This window comes from Strongylocentrotus purpuratus, unplaced genomic scaffold (assembly GCF_000002235.5).
Source record: "Strongylocentrotus purpuratus isolate Spur 01 unplaced genomic scaffold, Spur_5.0 spur5_scaffold_12, whole genome shotgun sequence".
NCBI classification, from domain to species: Eukaryota; Metazoa; Echinodermata; class Echinoidea; order Camarodonta; family Strongylocentrotidae; genus Strongylocentrotus; species Strongylocentrotus purpuratus.
In genome coordinates, this window is record NW_022145597.1 from 32371735 (window position 1) to 32388348 (window position 16614).

General features: G+C 36.7%; 1 protein-coding gene across 1 annotated transcript; it reads left to right on the plus strand.

Annotated features, from left to right (window-relative positions):
• Nucleotides 1-1649: 1649 nt before the first annotated feature.
• On the plus strand, nt 1650-11965 carry LOC115922793 (centrocin 1-like). The gene is made up of 5 exons (XM_030982457.1): nt 1650-1732; nt 4736-4846; nt 5807-5968; nt 10530-10635; nt 11485-11965. Exons 2-4 carry the CDS (start codon nt 4753-4755, stop codon nt 10628-10630), a joined length of 357 nt encoding a protein of 118 aa, XP_030838317.1. The 5' UTR covers nt 1650-1732; nt 4736-4752; the 3' UTR covers nt 10631-10635; nt 11485-11965.
• Nucleotides 11966-16614: the final 4649 nt, after the last annotated feature.

The window sequence follows — 16614 nt, forward strand, 5'->3', positions numbered from 1 at the left end:
TTTCATCATAGCTTTAAATTAAAAAAATGTTCTCTCTGTTTTGCTCTTTTTTTTCCTAAAGAAAAATACCAATAACAAGACATTGTAAGCATGGTATAGGGAAATAACTAATAGTATTGGTAATAATGCTGATAATAAAATCACATTAACTTGCATACCATAGCTAGCGGTTTGTTTTGGATATTTTGTTAAATGCTATAAAACCAGTAGTGTATGATTGATAGAATATTGTTGGCATGCAGGGAAAATACGAAAAACAACAACACTTTGATGAGAAAAGTGTGGGAGGCAAAATTAAAATAAAGTGAAAAGGTTGAATAGAAAAATGAAGAGAGAAAGAGAAGAGGGGGAGCACGGGAGAGCACAGAGCAGAGAGAGGAGAGTTAAAGAAAGAGAAAGTGAGAGAGAGAGAGAGAGAGAGAGTGAGAGAGAGAGGGAGAGACAGAGAGAGAGATAGAGAGGGGACGTGAGGCAAGGAAAGGGGAATTATGTATACCATAGAGATCTATGTAGATCTTTATGGTGTATACACGCACACACACGAGCACACACGCACGCACACACATCACACTCAATCACTCTTCAATCTCTACCTATCGTATTTCTCTTCTTGCTGTACTTTTGCAATGAACCCTATATTATATATTTTGTTTGCTTGTATCTAAATTAAGGGGATAACCTAGATAGGTATTTCTACTTTTGTTATTCCTCCACTTAATTGGTTGGACATGTATCGTTTTGTTCACTTTTATTTTATGTTGGGTGGAAATAAATTCAATTCAAAATTCAATTCAGTTCAATAATATTTGTCAGGGGTCACACTTAAGGCATCAAGCTTTGCTTATCTTGGAGCCTTGGCAAATTCTGTATGAACAAGTTTATTTCTCTTTATATGTCTTTTAATTATATTGACTTTATATCATGTTTCAGAACTGAATAATTAAATGAAATTAAGTATTAAAATTCAAATAAATTCCATGACCTACAAATTAAAGTTGTCTTATTGTAATGAAGCTTATCATGAACAATATAAAGCTAGGCTATGACCAACATATATTATTTTATTAAGAACAAATCAATAGACTAAGGACAAATTATAAAATTGTAATAGTGGATTGCTTTTCAGAAATCCGAACGAGGACAAGTTTAACACCCTACCCGGGTCTACCCGTATGTGAAGCCGGACATATTCTCAAAGTCGCTAGTTTCGGCATTGATCATTTTGTCAGGCCAAGTCGGAGGAAAGATCGTATGCGGGTTGTTTGTTGATGGATGACTGGCGCTGCGGTAAAGGGAGAACTTAAACAAAAATAAAAACCATAAGTTTGTCGAGGTCATAAGTGTATCCATCATCATTTTGATAATATATGATCTAAATGAATCTTCATGTACATTGACCTATATACTACACCTACCTTCAACTCGGTCATTAAACAAAAAACAAAAAACAAAACAAAACAAATATCCGCCCTTATATATTTATATTTTTACATTTCTCATCGAATAAAAAGTCTCTAAAATCAAAATAGAGTTATCAGTTATCAAAACATCTGGCCAACCCCAGCGGTCCTATCAATCATTACACGCGAGCAAGAATGATCAAAGAGGCGTAGATGAGGAAAGTAGTGAGGAATAATATCCATAAAAGGGAAGCCATAATCGGTTCGAGTCATCAATTCAAGAGCTCATCTCACCCGCAACAAGCTGCCTTCAGAACCTTCTCACCAGATTGGTAAGCATCTGTTTTCTACTTTGCAGACTATAATCACAGAACTTTTATTTTAAACCGATCTTTCATTAATATGTATTTTGGCCCATTTCTAAATCTTGTTTTGTTCAAATGGCATATGACTTTTTTTTTTTTTTTATTGTTCACCAATACGATATATATTTTACAATCTGCCTAATAGGTTTATTTGCTTTTAATTTATATCTTTGATGTTTAATGTTTACGCTTGGTTCGTTATGTTTCCCATTGTATATTATAATGATGATATTATTAGTCTTCGGACTACAATCGTGTATCAGTGTATGAAGATATCAATAATGTAGAGGTGTTGTGGTCCTGTGGATGAGTCAATCAAGACCGGATTACCTAATGCATCGTTGTTATGTTCGCACATTTTAATGTTGGACAAGTCTATTGAAATAGGTTTTCAGTTTGATTTTGCGATGGTATTTGCAATCTTACATATTGTAAGCATCACCCATTTGATATATCTCTAAAGTCAGCGGCGTGAGTATCAGATTTTTTATTTCTTTTAATGGCAACCTGCATCGGGCAAATTATAAATTTGTGCCGCCCCTATCCAAAAATCATGAGCTCAAAATATTAACAAGCTTAGTTCTCGTTCATTTCGTTTAGAAATTATAGCAATGTAGTGAATTAACGCTTTTAATCCGGGAATCGGTAACCCAAAGTTTGATAAGTCTAGGAGTTATCCAAGCGAGGGAGGAAAAGCGACCATGTGGTAAAATTGATTGATTGATTCTATTCGTTAAATACTAGGCCTAAGTAAATTTGCATTAGATGAAAAAGACTCAATAGAAAGGAAATACCTCATGCAATAACGCGAGAAAGCGAATCTTCAGAAAATCGTGTTGGAATATAAATAGAATTACACTGATTGGTGGACAATTTTCTTAAGTTTGATACTTATGTCAGTCTGAAAAATATGTAAATTGGCACATTCTGTTAAAATATTTCCAACACAAAAGAATCCTAACGGGTTAGACTTCTTTTATTATATATTAAAATTCATGCAAAATTTGCATTTTCACCTACATAATGGAAAAAACTCCAACCGACGGTGTTTCAGAGTTTAAAAATGAAAAAATACTATTCTATTCAATTCGTCGTACATATATTCTACTACTAGGTTGAGCGTACTCGCACTGATTTGACAAGCTTTTTCTATTCAGTTCTATTCTCCATGATCTTTGGGAGCTCCTGTCTTGGTAGACAGGTTTCTTTTTCTAACTGGTCAATGTAAGTTATTGCTGGGCGCCCTCTGGTGCGTTTGCCCCTTGAGGGCTACCAGAAGAGCATTTGTGAAATAATTTCACTCTTGCTCCTCCAGCAGTGCCCACTGAAACGGAGGCGACGGTCTCTCAGTCTGGCTGAGATCGGTGTAATGTCCCTATACAGTTCAATATTGGTCATATGGTCACTCCAGTTGACATTTAGTGCTGCTCTCAAGAGTCTTGTATAGCAACCATCCAGTTGTTTTGCCAGGCTACTCGTCAATGTCCAGGCTTCCGATCCAAAGAGCAGTACAGTTTCCACTGAAGCCCTTAAGAAACGACTTTCAGTTTTCTACCGAGGTTTGATTTCCAAATGGCTGTCAGCTTTTTCAAAGCTATCCAGGCTTTCGCCTTTCGGATATTCAGGTCTTATTTTTACTGATCAACCCACGAGCCAAGATACTGAAAGTCTTCAGCTTTGTCTTGTCAGCAGTACAGATCTCGCCTTCACGAAGGTTGTACATCATGAATTCTGTCTTAGTACTGTTTATTTGTAGACCGATATGGCTTGCTGCAGACTCTACTTGTTCTAGGAGCTTCTGTGCCTTTTCCAGATTGTCTGAGATTAGTGCAATATCATCAGCAAAGTCGGTATCTGTGATCATTTCAGCAGGATATCTGCTACTTTTACTTTCCTGTAGGGTGAAGCCTAGATCCTCGAACCCTTCAGTAGCCATTCTTAGAGCATAATCCAATGTTATGATGAATAGGTATGGTGCTAAGGTATCTCCTTGAAGCACTCCTGCTAAGATGTTAAAGGAGTCAGTCTCTCCATCCGGTGAACGTACTTGAGCTGTGGTATCTTTGTACATCAATCCTACTGCTGTAACTATTGTGTGTGGTATTCCATAGGCTCTTAAGATCTCTAACATCTTCTTCCTATTGATTGAATCAAAGGCCTTCTTAAAATCCACGAACGTAAACACTGCCGTCAGATGCTTTGCTTTAATACCTTCCACCTGTCTTCGCAAAGTTAGAATTTGCGCTACTGTAGATCTTCCTGGACGGAATACATTCTGGTTCTTGCGGAGAAGGGGTTCCAGGTGAGGACGGATTCTATTCAAAAGCATTTTGTTGAATACTTTTGCAGCTACTGGGGTCAGTGCTATATACCACGGTAGTTTTGAGGGGGTACTGAGATCTCCCTTTTTGGGTACAGGGATTATTATGCTCCTAGACCACAAGTCTGGTTTCTCGCCATGGGTAAGTGATCTGTTGCATACTTCCAGAAGTTGTTGGTCAAGGGCACCAGACTTCCATACCTCTGCTGGGATTCCATCCACAGCGGGGCATTTATTATTGGAGAGGGAGGTAACTGCCACTTTGAGTTCTCCAATGGTAAATTTGCTTGTTTTGATTGGGAGTGTCTTTTGGACCATCTTCCTTACTGTATTGTTGTTGTCTGGTGGAGGTTGACCAAGTAGATTAGAAAAGTGATCTTTCAACTGGTTTAGTCTCTCTTGTGGTGTTTTACCTCTAAGCTGATCCACTGGGGTCGAGGCCTTTCAGTGATCTCTTTCACAATATTCCATACTTTCCTAGTCTGCTGTTGGACTGCACCAATCTCTATCTCAGTGCATTTTTGAGCTATGTGACATATATATTCTAGCAATATATTAAGGACGAGCATTTTCGAGAAATACGGAACCAGCAAAATTGGAATAACTCCCAATTCTCGTTTCCTTTGTTCTTCCTTTTTTTAAACAAACAGAAGCTAAACTAGTCAAGATGATGATCAAAGTAGCTCTTGTGCTCTGTGCTATTGTGGCAACCAGTATGGTGTGCGCAAAGAATTTTGAAGAGCAAGATGCATTGGACACTTGTAAGTATATAAGTCAGCCAGGGACGTCAATGCTTAAAAAGTTGTGATCGCCCTCTCAAGAAAACTGCCAAAAACCCCTAAGCTATTGTCAGAAAAACTGTTAAATTAAGACATTTCGTTAACACATAATATTGTCGTACGATTCTCTTTTACTCGGGGGGGGGGGGGCAGTAAAAATATAATTGGTGCACAAGACCACAGGTTTTCCATCCCCTCCCCGAAACACATTTTATCCACTCTTCAAAACTTACCCTTTCGATTTTTTTTCCTCGAAAATTTCCCCACTGAACAAGGTTAACCCCTTTACAGCATGTAACTGCAGGCCCAAAAATGGAAAGGTTAAAATTCCAACGGCTTTTATAACTACCCACACAACGAAAGGGCCTGACACGTCCCCCCCCTCATTTTTTTAAGGGGGGGGGGATCGTTCTCCCCCCCGGATAATTTAAAAAAGTAAAATAAATAATAAAATTCAAACGTGATTTATTTCTGATTCGATACCAGTGATTTACAAATGTTGCTGAAATGGCATGGTTTTTCCCTGAGTTTCCAGGGGCTCTGCCCCTGGACCCCACCAAGGGCCCAAAGACGGGCCCATGGTTGCTTATCTGAGAGTAAATGAATGCCTAAAAACCCTGAGGTTCCGGGGGCTCTACCCACTGGGCCCCACCAAGGGCCCTACGATGCTCATCTGATTGAACACCCCCTTTACCCCACTCCAATTAGTGACGTGCATGCCAGTATCACAATAAGGTATCAAAATATGCTCATCAGACCGTAATTAAATGCCTAAAACCCCTGAGCTTCCGGGGTCTCAGCCCTCTGGACCCTATAAGAGGCCCTAAGGCGGGCCCCTGAATGCTCATCTGATCGTTATCAAATGCCTAAAACCCCTGAGTTTACAGCAATATATATTTGCTTTTTTTTTCATTATATCTCGTTTCTATGAAAACCATGCAGTGCTGAATCTAATGCTTTCGGAAGAGGCTGCATCTCCCGATGCTGTGGCCTTGCAGAGCTGGTTCAGTCGCACGTTTCATAAAGCTCGTGACCTAGTTAAGAAAGGCATCAGCGCTGGACAGCGCATCTGTTCGGGGGTTGGTCACTCTCCAGAAGAAGCTCGTAAGTAGCCACAGAAATATAATTTATGAAAAAAGAATAACAATAACATTAATGGCAATGGTGATAATGATAATGGAAATTAATAATAATATTTCGTAAATAGTTGTATGTGAGATTGCTTTGCTAAATATAAAATACAAGAATCTGTTCCATATCTTTAAACTATCATTGATATCTGATAATTAAACAGTGAGTAAAATAAACCTACCAAACTACATAAGGCACTGTTTTTTTTTAAAACTATGACCAAATACCTAAATGGCCCTTTGAGAGCCTGAAACTTTCCAAAGATAAAGAATTAGAAATCAGTAACAACTTTTTCTTGTAGCATGGACCTAGGTTAACCTCCCATAGCTTAACGAAAAAATTTCATCGTTGCTTTATGCGCATGAGTTATCCCTGAACAGCAAATTGTTTACGGAATTTCGTAACAAAATTGACACGCCATTTTGGTCGGAGTTGAAAAAAATATATAGCCACAAACAATATGTTTTTTTTCTATTGATGATTAATGAGCATGAGTGGATCTTAAAGAAACTTAACAGTAATCTGAATCAACTCCCCTATTTTAATGAAAAAGTGCAATTGAAAATGGCGTTTCGGACGTTACATTTTCCGTAAACATTGTAGACCCTCATTTAACCCACTAGAACAACAAATTAATGAGATTGTATATGGTTTGAGTGAGTTTATTAGTTGCTCCAAGTGATTTTATTGAAAGAAACTATAATTTAATTATAGTAGCGCTTATATTAGAAATATACTCAAAATTTGAAAAAGTCGTCTCATTTTCCGTAAACAGTTTTGTAACGTCCGAAACAATTTTCAAGTTGAAGTAGCAGAAAATATATGAACAGCAGGATATATCTATCATAATATTTTGTTAACATCTCATGGCAGCTACCCACCAAAACAAAGAAATTTGCAATACATTACTACAATACTATTTTGTAGTTAAAACCAATTTTCCGTTAACAGTTGTAACGTCCGAAACAAATGTAACGTCCGAAACAAAAAATACCAATAAAATGATAATAATCCATATTTTAAGGTATCTAGAGTGAATAAATCATTATGAAATAAGTTATTATAAGTCTTAACACAAGTCAAAACACAAATCAGGTCTTTCAAATCCATTATTTTTTTGTAATCACAAGAATGGTGTTTCGGACGTTACAAAATGTTATTGTTAACACAAAGTCGACAAATTTCACCTAATTTTCCATCATATCTGCAAGTTACTATTTCACAATGGACACTCCTGTTAAAAACACTATTTTGACGTTACATTAAACTGTTAACAGACATTTTGATACTTTAACTAGTTCAAATGAGGGGCAATGATAGATGTGAGAATAGCAAATTTCATTTGTTTAACCTCTCCTTTTGCTATTTACATTGGTGTGTGTTTGCAAATCATGGGGTTTTCATTTTTATAGAGGTTGTTCCAAATGATGTCATATAACCAAAGATTGTATGGTCAATTTACACTATCTGGTAGGTTACAAAAATCAAAATCACCCACTTAAGCAATACCCAGTGTGCATGGTCATGACATAGATATGATACAGGTATATGAAGTTGATAAAATCAAGCAAATTAAAATGTTTTTCTAAAAACTTATGAGAAATATGTATTTTCATCTGAAAATACATTTTAAAAAGGGCACTCAGTACTGTAACTAATCTATGTAGAAAGGATTACTACTGCCATTATACAAAACTGGAATTGGCATTTACGCTTAGTAATGATAACAATTTATCAAGCAATTTTATGAAATTGGTTTGCACACTACATGACACACTCATTGGTTGCATACATGTACAATTGATGAGCACAAAGGCTTCCATTATAAAACAATAATCAGTAATCAGTATCCGATTCCTATTATAGAAACTTGTACAACATAATGTTGACATAGCTGTAGATCTGCCAAATTTCCAAATGACAAGAAAATGGATTACCGATTTGTGGGGGTAATTAAAGCATGAACATGAAAATAAGGTGTAGCCTCTTCAAAATTAATCAATTCATAATTTTTTCCTTTCATTGGATGAATCACCCTCAAATGTACTAGCCTTATGTACAAATACTTTTCAATTGCTTGACCCTCATAACAAAATGTACATGTTAATGATCATTTCATGATCCTAAAGATATAGTAACTTCCTCAAATGTATGCAAAAATATTGGGATGTACAATGAATTAGTATTCCCATATTTCTTATTACTTAAATGGCTGGGGATACTTTTGTATACTTTTATTTGTTAAAAGTATTTTTGTAATGTTTTGCTTACACTGTACATGTATGTGATAGTGATATTATTGAATGACACACTACATGAATCTAGTTTAAGGCAAAGTACAAAGCAAGCCGATTAAACATCTATGTTGTAAAGTTTGAAGAAATTGATGATCTGGTTGAAATGTTTACATCTTGTAACATCCGAAACAAACTAGAGCATATATTGTACACTATTGTTCATAACCTGCAAAAGAGAGTATGTTTGTAAGTGAATTTTCTAGGAGTTGTGATGACTACAATTGCTATTAGCTCCATATTTCACTTTGTTAGATCACATAAGCATTTTTAACTACACGTTCCTGAAATGAACAGTATACCTTACATAAATTGAGTAGTCGATGAAGACAAACTAGGTATATGTGCAAAACTAATTAAAACTGCACAAGTTTTTCAATAAATATTAAAGAAATATTTTTCTGCAAACAATTAATGTAACTTAGGTCAATAATACCTAAAGAAAAGCAATTAACTTGAATAAAGTTATGATGTTAACAGTGTGTAACGTCCGAAACACCAGTGGTGTGACATATGAAAATTATTAGGCAATGCACTGGTTCCCCAATTTTTTTGGATGTATTTAACTTATATCATCAGTTGTTATAATAAAATAAGTTTGACCTAAGAAAAAAGCCTTTTACCTGTTGAAATAAAAACTTTTTATTGTCAAACCCCTAATTTGGAGCTATTTTTCACTTTCAAGGGACACAAAATCTGTATTTTTCAAGATAGAAACTCAAAAAAATTTGCATGAATAATCTCTGAAACATATTCTTAAAGACCAACATATTTGTTGGTGAAGTTAATAGCAAATGAGTTTTATATCACAGTTATTAGATATGCTATAGTTTACAATAAAATTGTAAAAACTCAAAGTATTCATATCTGGTGTATAAATAAGGAGATAGATTAAGGTCCAAAATTTGCATTTCTCAAAAATATGAATAGTCCTGATCCTAAAAATACATGTTTGAAGTGAGTAAACATGATTTCATTTCAGACCCTATTGTGGATACATTTGATATATGTTTAAAAAACCAGTGCCATAATACAATGAAATACTTGATTGAAAGTAGGGGAGTTTGATGTAGTGCACAATAACCCCTCTGTTAATAATCGAATAGTCCATGGTGTTCATGCATATTCATGTTTTTGCTTGCCTCGGCAAAATGCTTGCCTATACTAAATGTAAATATTACGGTGGGGGTTGGATGAAATGGACATAATGAACAAATCAGAACTGATTTATGATAATTCATGCTTCTTATCCTTCGTGTGCTTGTCTCATAACCTTACAATCGCGTGGTAAATTGAGCCAAAAGTTCGACTTGTTGTACATGTGTAGGCAATGACGAGCTTGCGACCTATTTTGATTAAATTATGGTGGGTGAACTTTCAAAAGTCAATGGGAAATGAGGGTTTCAATGAAAGAGCTAGTGATAACGTACGTCAGGTGGATGTGCTTTTCGTTTAAACAAAACAAAAAAGAATTTTTAACTTTTTTTTTTTTTTTTTTTTTTTTTGGGGGGGGGGGGGGGGGGGGGGGGGTAAAAGTCCATAGGCTAATGTACATGTTAGGCGGCTGGACTCTGCCGATAGGGGGCGTTCTTAAATGAGACTAAACGGAGCTACATGAGTGTCGAGCCCTTCCTAAGCCAGCCAAATTAACGCTCGCATTTTTAGAAGTAATTGATCTTTATTTCATTCAACATAAAAACATCATAAAAAACATATACAATTCAAAACATAGTATAACAATGAAAATAAAGTACAACAACAACAAATCTGTCATATGAATGTGGAGACAGCTAGAAAAGCCAAAGGGTTTATTGGTGCTGCCACTGAAACATCCTACCACGTACCCATTTCAACGTTGGTGGGGAGAAATAATGAAAATAAAATGCCTAGCTTAGGGACATATAGTATTTTAAGCCCTCCCTCCCCCCCCCCCCCTCCAAACAAAAAAAACGTTAAGGTCTTTTTTTTCATCCCAACATAGCTGCCCGGTACATTTTCTAAGACATCCGGCCGGGCTTTTTTTATTATGTTTATTTTTTTCCCCCAAAAAAACTTCCTTTTACTAAGCAGTATGTTTTCGTTTTTTCATTATATAAAAAACAAAAACAAAACAGGCGGCCTTAAACAAAAAGGGAGTGGGCGGCGCGGGGACGCTAAACATGATTTTTTTTGTGAATATTTTTCCTAGCCAGTCCCCCCTCCTCGTTTCATCATATTTTCAAATTTCATGTACATCTTAGGCGCTAAAATTCTGACTGCGTTCCCAGAGATGAGAGAAGAGGATCTCAGCGAAGAGGGCGTTCGAGAGATCTGCTCTAAAATACATTCCTTTGGCCGTTAGACTCGGTACGTATTAAAAAAAAACAATATTAACATGAAACAATATTATTATACTGGTGAGCACTAATTTTTTTTTGCCCTCGAAAATGGCTCCCCGCCCCCTCCCTCCCCCAAGCACCAAGGGGAGGGGGCCCGTCTCCAAATAACGGTAAAATTAACGTGTTTTTACTTATTTTTTTTCCCACTCTCTCTGTCTCCTTTCCTCCCTCTGCCCCCTCCCCCTCTCTCTCTTCCTTTCTCTGTCTCTCTCTCTCTCCCTTTCTCTGTCTCCCTTTCCTCCCTCTGCCCCACTCCCCCTCTCTCTCTTCCTTTCTCTGTCTCTCTTTCCTCCCTCTGCCCCACTCCCCCTCTCTCTCTTCCTTTCTCTGTCTCTCTCTCTCCCTTTCTCTGTCTCCCTTTCTCCCACTCTCTCTGTCTCCCTTTCCTCCCTCTGCCCCCTCCCCCTCTCTCTCTTCCTTTCTCTGTCTCCCTCTCCTCCCTCTGCCCCCTCCCCTCTTTCACCCCTTTCTCTGTCTCCCTTTCCTCCCTCTGCCCCACTCCCCCTCTCTCTCTTCCTTTCTCTGTCTCTCTCTCTCCCTTTCTCTGTCTCCCTTTCTCCCACTCTCTCTCCCCCTTTTTATGTCTCTCGGCCTTTCTCTCCCCTTTCTCTTCCCTTTTCTCTGTCTCCCTTTCTCCGACACCTCCCCCTTTTTTTCTTTATGTCTCTCCTCCTTTTTCTCCCCTCTCTCTCCCCTTTCTCTGTCTCTCTGTCTCTCTTTCTCCTCCTTTCTCCCGTCTTTCTCTAATTCCCTTTTCTCCACAACTCCTCATTATGTTTTAAACAAAATCTATTGTCTGCTTTTATTTATCACACAGGAAGGGATCGTGACACAACATTTGGAACGCTTGATGTTGATTCTTCCTCGAGAAACAATGAAATAAAAGCAAGAAATTGTCAACTTCCATCATGTTTTTGCAATTTCCTTATATTAATTAGAATCTTCTTTATCACTCCTGTATTGTTAAAATCCTTAAACCTTGGTTTCCTTCTAAAATGAAATGATGGTGAGTGGTTTTCATTATTAATACATATTTTGCCTTTACTTAAATGTATCCAATACATCTTTCAAAGGTTTTACAAATATGTAGGGTTAAAAGTACACCAACCTTAAAATCTAGCATAATACTACATCTTTTTATCAAAAGCTTGAAATTAAAAACGTTCTCTCTGTCTTGCTCTTTTTTTTTCCTAAAGAAAAGTAACAACAACAAGACATTGTAAGCATGGTATAAGGGAAATAACAAATAGTATTGGTAATAATGCTGATAATAAAATCACATGAACTTGCATACCATATAGCTAGCGTGTTTGTTTTGGACATTTTTGTTATATGATATAAAGCCAGTAGGGTATGATTGATAAAATATTGTTGGTATGCAGAGAAAATACGAAAAACAACAACACTTTGATGAGAAAAAGTGTGAGAGGCAAAAATAAAACAAAGTAAAAAGGTTGAATAGAAGAATGAAGAGATAAAGAGAAGAAGAGGGAGCACGGGAGAGGAGAGATAAAGGAAGAGAAAGTGAGAGAGAGAGAGAGAGAGAGGAGGGGGGGGGGGTAGGGAGGCAAGGAAAGCGGACAAAAAGAGAAAGAGGAGTGATAACAGAAGAGACAACTAAAGGCAGAAACGGAAAGAATGAAAGAGAGAGAGAGAAAGATGGAGTGACAAAGGAGATGCGAGAAATATGCACTTGAGGAGCATTTGAGATGGGGAGAAGAGAGAGGAGAGCAGAAAGGTCGGTTTATCTTACTTTAAACCTATGACTAGGACGGTCTTTGTGTATGCTAAAGGCACTGGCAGTGCCTTAAAAGGACGCCACACGTAGTAGTCCACTATGTCAACGTGCAAATCTAAAAGTCCATATTGCCTCCGCCGCGGCTACTTCGTTGCGGAGGCATACAAACAAAATTTTACAAAAACAAAACAAACAAAATCTCACACTGCGATAAATCCGTATGAATGGAATATATATAGAAAGAGCACTCGATCTGAATATATCATCTGCCGATACTTTTGTCTCTTCGATACAGACAGCTTCATTCCCTGTGCTGCCCTCAGGAGGTGGTTTTGACTCACTCTGATCACAAACAAATCTTCTGTGTTTGTGTTGTTTGATATCATACCCTGTTATTAATATTGAATTAATGATATGCATTAGGGCAAACAAAAAATAATGTATTACTCGTCCGGTCTTTCTTTAAAAATCAGTGAGGGAGGCCTTTACTGTTATTTTTTTATTTTTTTAAATATTTTTGTCAAGATGGCCGCCATTTATAGACAAAGCTTTTTGATCATATATTGTATATATGTAAAGTAGATGATATTTTATCACATAACTTTGTCTTCGATTTGTCAATCAGAAACAAAAATCAGAAATTGAATGATTTTCTCTCTCTTTCACAGACAACAGACAAGCACTAAATACTAAAGTACAAACAGTTAGTGCATTCCTGTGGTCAATGACTATGTACTACATGTACAAACAAAACACATTGGCACAGCCGTAAATGATTGTTCTTTAATCAATGAGCAACGTTTAAACTACCGAGTACTAGTATAGAGATGTTAAAAATATCTACAGTGCAAGATGTCAAAATTAGTTGTCAATGACTATGATTATGGGACCTCAAAATTCAACTACAGTAGCATAGCTACCTCACATTCGACGCCTTCTGATGACGACTTAAAAACATTGCAATTAAAAAAGCTTGGTTTGGGCTACAACACTGAGAAAAATGTCATGGTTTTACAAGTTTTAGTCTCACACTCTTTTAAATACTGACATGAGGAAAGTTAAACATTCTCGCAATAATACGTGCAGATCTGTATTAAAACTCTTAGTACCTGTTAGTTTTCAGTGGTCTAGGACATATCCGTTTAAAGGCGTAGCTGTGCACTGGTCAACCACATATAATTATATTGTGTAAAATATGTATCAAGCAAACCTGAGTAAATTTAAAAATCCTTTCCTCATAAGCAAGTTTGAAACTATTTTTGGGGTTTGGGTTTTCCTGCATGTTCATAGAACTGTTCCCATGTTTAAGGGGATGTAGGGTGTTTCCCCCTTATTTATAAGAAAAAATACATTAATAAGATAAAATTAAGAAGCATCAAAGCAATTATAATATAAGTCCATGCACAGCTCTTTTCTTTTTCTAAATAAGGTGTAAAAACTACGTACTTCTGCACATTTAGATTTTACAAGCACACATTTCTATACCTGATGTAACTTCAAACTGGTTCTATGACATGAAGATACATGGGTAGGGGTGGGGGCAGGGGGCACAGTGCCCCACTCTTTCGAGTACCCCAAAAGTGCCCCTTTTTACATAGGAAAATTGCCCCTTTAACTTTGTAAGAAGTCCCCCTTTTAACATAAGAAAAGTACCCCTTTTACTTTGACAAATGCCCCTTTAATTTGTAAAAGTGCCCCTTCCCCTTTCCACCTCTTGTAAGTGCCCCTTTTATTTTGACACATACCCCTTTCATTTCGACAAATTTCCATTTACCATTGCAATTCGTGTCCATTTTCCATTCTCATAAGTGCATTTGTTAATCTCTAGTAAGTGCCCCTTTTCAGGTACGAGAAGTGCCCCTTTTCACTTTTGATAAATGCACCCTTCACGTCTGATAATTGCCTTAATATAATCTGAGAGGTGCCCCTTTCCTTTGTAAGAATTTCCTATGCCCTTGTTAATAACTACCCCTTTTTAACTCGGATAAGCACACCTTATATTTTCTCATGTGCCCCTTTCCTTTCTAATAAGTGCCCCTTTTCCTGTTGATGAGTGCCTTCATTTGAAACAAGAGACCAGTTCCCCTGTTCACAAATGCCCCTGTTCACCTATGAAAAAAAGTGTCTATTTTCATTCTCATAAGAGCCCCTTTTCATTTCTGTTTCTGGTAAATGACCCTTTGCAGGTACGTGAAGTTACTCGGATACTCGTTTTACTTTGAGAATTGCCCCACCCCTGATAAGTGCTCTTTTCATCTTTAATGAGCGTCCCTTTTCATCTTAATTAACTGCCCCTTTTATTTTGACACATGCCCCTATTCCTTCCTAATAAACGCCCCTTTTCCTTCTTATAAGTGCCCCTTCCCCTTCTCCTAATTACCCCTTTTGATCTATGATAAGTGCCCCGTTTATTCTAACAAGTGCCTCTTCTCATAAAAGCACCCTTTCACCTCCGATAAATGCCCCTATTAAAATCAGATCGGTGCCTCTTTTCTTTCAACAAATTGCACATTTTCCTTTATTGTAAGTGCCCCTTTTCATTCTCATAAGTGCCCCTTTTCATATCTGGTAAGTGCAACATTTCACCTCTGATAATGACCCTTTTAACAATGATACGTGCCCCTTTTCCATTCTAATAAGGGACCTATCCCATTTTCGCCTCTTATAAATGCCCATGTTAAAATCTGATGGTTTCCCCTCTTCCGTCGACAAACGCCCATTTCTCATTCTCATAAGTACCCTTTTTCATCCCTAGTGAGTGCCTCTTTTTTTAGGTGTAAGAAGTGACACATTTTCACCTCTTTGAGATCTGCTTCTTTTCTTTTCTAATAAGTGTTTTATCCCTTTCGATGAGTGTCCCCCTTTTTTCATCATTAAAAGTGCCCCTAATGTCAAGCGACTAGAAGCAATTTCCCCCAGAGCTCGTTCGCTACGCTCGCTAGCATTTATAGTTAATATAATTATGTTACTTATCAAAGGTCTTTCCAGTCTTCCGTTATGAGAATGTGCTGATATCCCCATCAGGATTGTTTTTTCCTCTTTATAACTTTTTAATTTTCGTACTGCGACCTCACAAATCTTCACATTTTTCAGACCATCTCACCCAACTGCAAAGTATGATGCTTAAGTAATATCTTATATCACGTATATATAAAAAGAAATATTGAAATAATCCCTGATGATGTTACCACAATATAGGGGTATATACCAATGTCTACAAAATTGTTTATTTTCGCTTCGAGATTTCCCTTTGTAGGTGCCCTTTTATCTGGAAAGTGCCCCTTTTTACTTTGAAATTCAGACATAAAATTCAAAAGATTTGGAAAACCGATAATCATTAATTCATAAACTTACGAAAATACAGTACACGGGGAAATCTCGTTTTGAGCAGGCAGGACATTATGTGCTTGCACAGAACCATTGACATCTTGAGGTCGCAAATCAAATTATAAGAATACTTTTTAAAATTTCCAGGAAAACTTACCAAACTTTCACCTACCAACTTTCTTGTGTAATTCTCAATAATGGCATCAACATGAAGTTGTAAACAATATTACAATAATAATTCATTTCATAAGACGGGGCCCAGTTCTGTTTAAAATAAATTTTAATTTCTTCATAAAAATTATGTTTCAATGCATTTAAATTTTTATTACGTATTCTGAACTGAATGAAATGAAATAAATATTAAAAACCAAATACATTCCTTGAATAAGTCTATTACTTATGAAGCTTAGAATATATGTAGGGTGCATTGAGATCAAAACACATCAAAAACCAAGAGCAAACAGTCCAAAGACTGACACCTGTCTTGGCTACAAAGTAAAATTTAAATCAAATATACATAATAAAATAACAGCAACGAATACATAATCAAGTTACATAAGTTAAAATATCCAATAGCTAAACTATCATTACTAAATATTGCAATAACATATAAACAGTAACAACAAAAGTATACATCATTACAATTACATCAATAGAGGACTCTCGAGATGTGCAATAACTAAATCAGGCACAGATCGAGAGGTAAAAATGCATAAGACTATATAAAGGGGTTAAAAAGATTAACGGTGAAAGAGAGGGGAATACGGCTGCTAAAGAGAGAGAGAGAGAGAAAGAGAGAAGAAAGGAAATAGGAAGAAATCTCAATATCAATACGATCAGTTTACTCTGTAAATTCAGCACAAGTATCCAAAGATTGTAGAT

What these genes read in the sequence shown, in the direction of transcription:
- LOC115922793 (XM_030982457.1), top strand. Translation starts at nt 4,753, where the DNA reads ATGATGATCAAAGTAGCTCTTGTGCTCTGTGCTATTGTGGCAACCAGT. An exon ending in GCAAGATGCATTGGACACTT is followed by an intron (nt 4,847 to 5,806) that starts GTAAGTATATAA and finishes AAAACCATGCAG; the next exon opens with TGCTGAATCTAATGCTTTCG. An exon ending in TCACTCTCCAGAAGAAGCTC is followed by an intron (nt 5,969 to 10,529) that starts GTAAGTAGCCAC and finishes TGTACATCTTAG; the next exon opens with GCGCTAAAATTCTGACTGCG.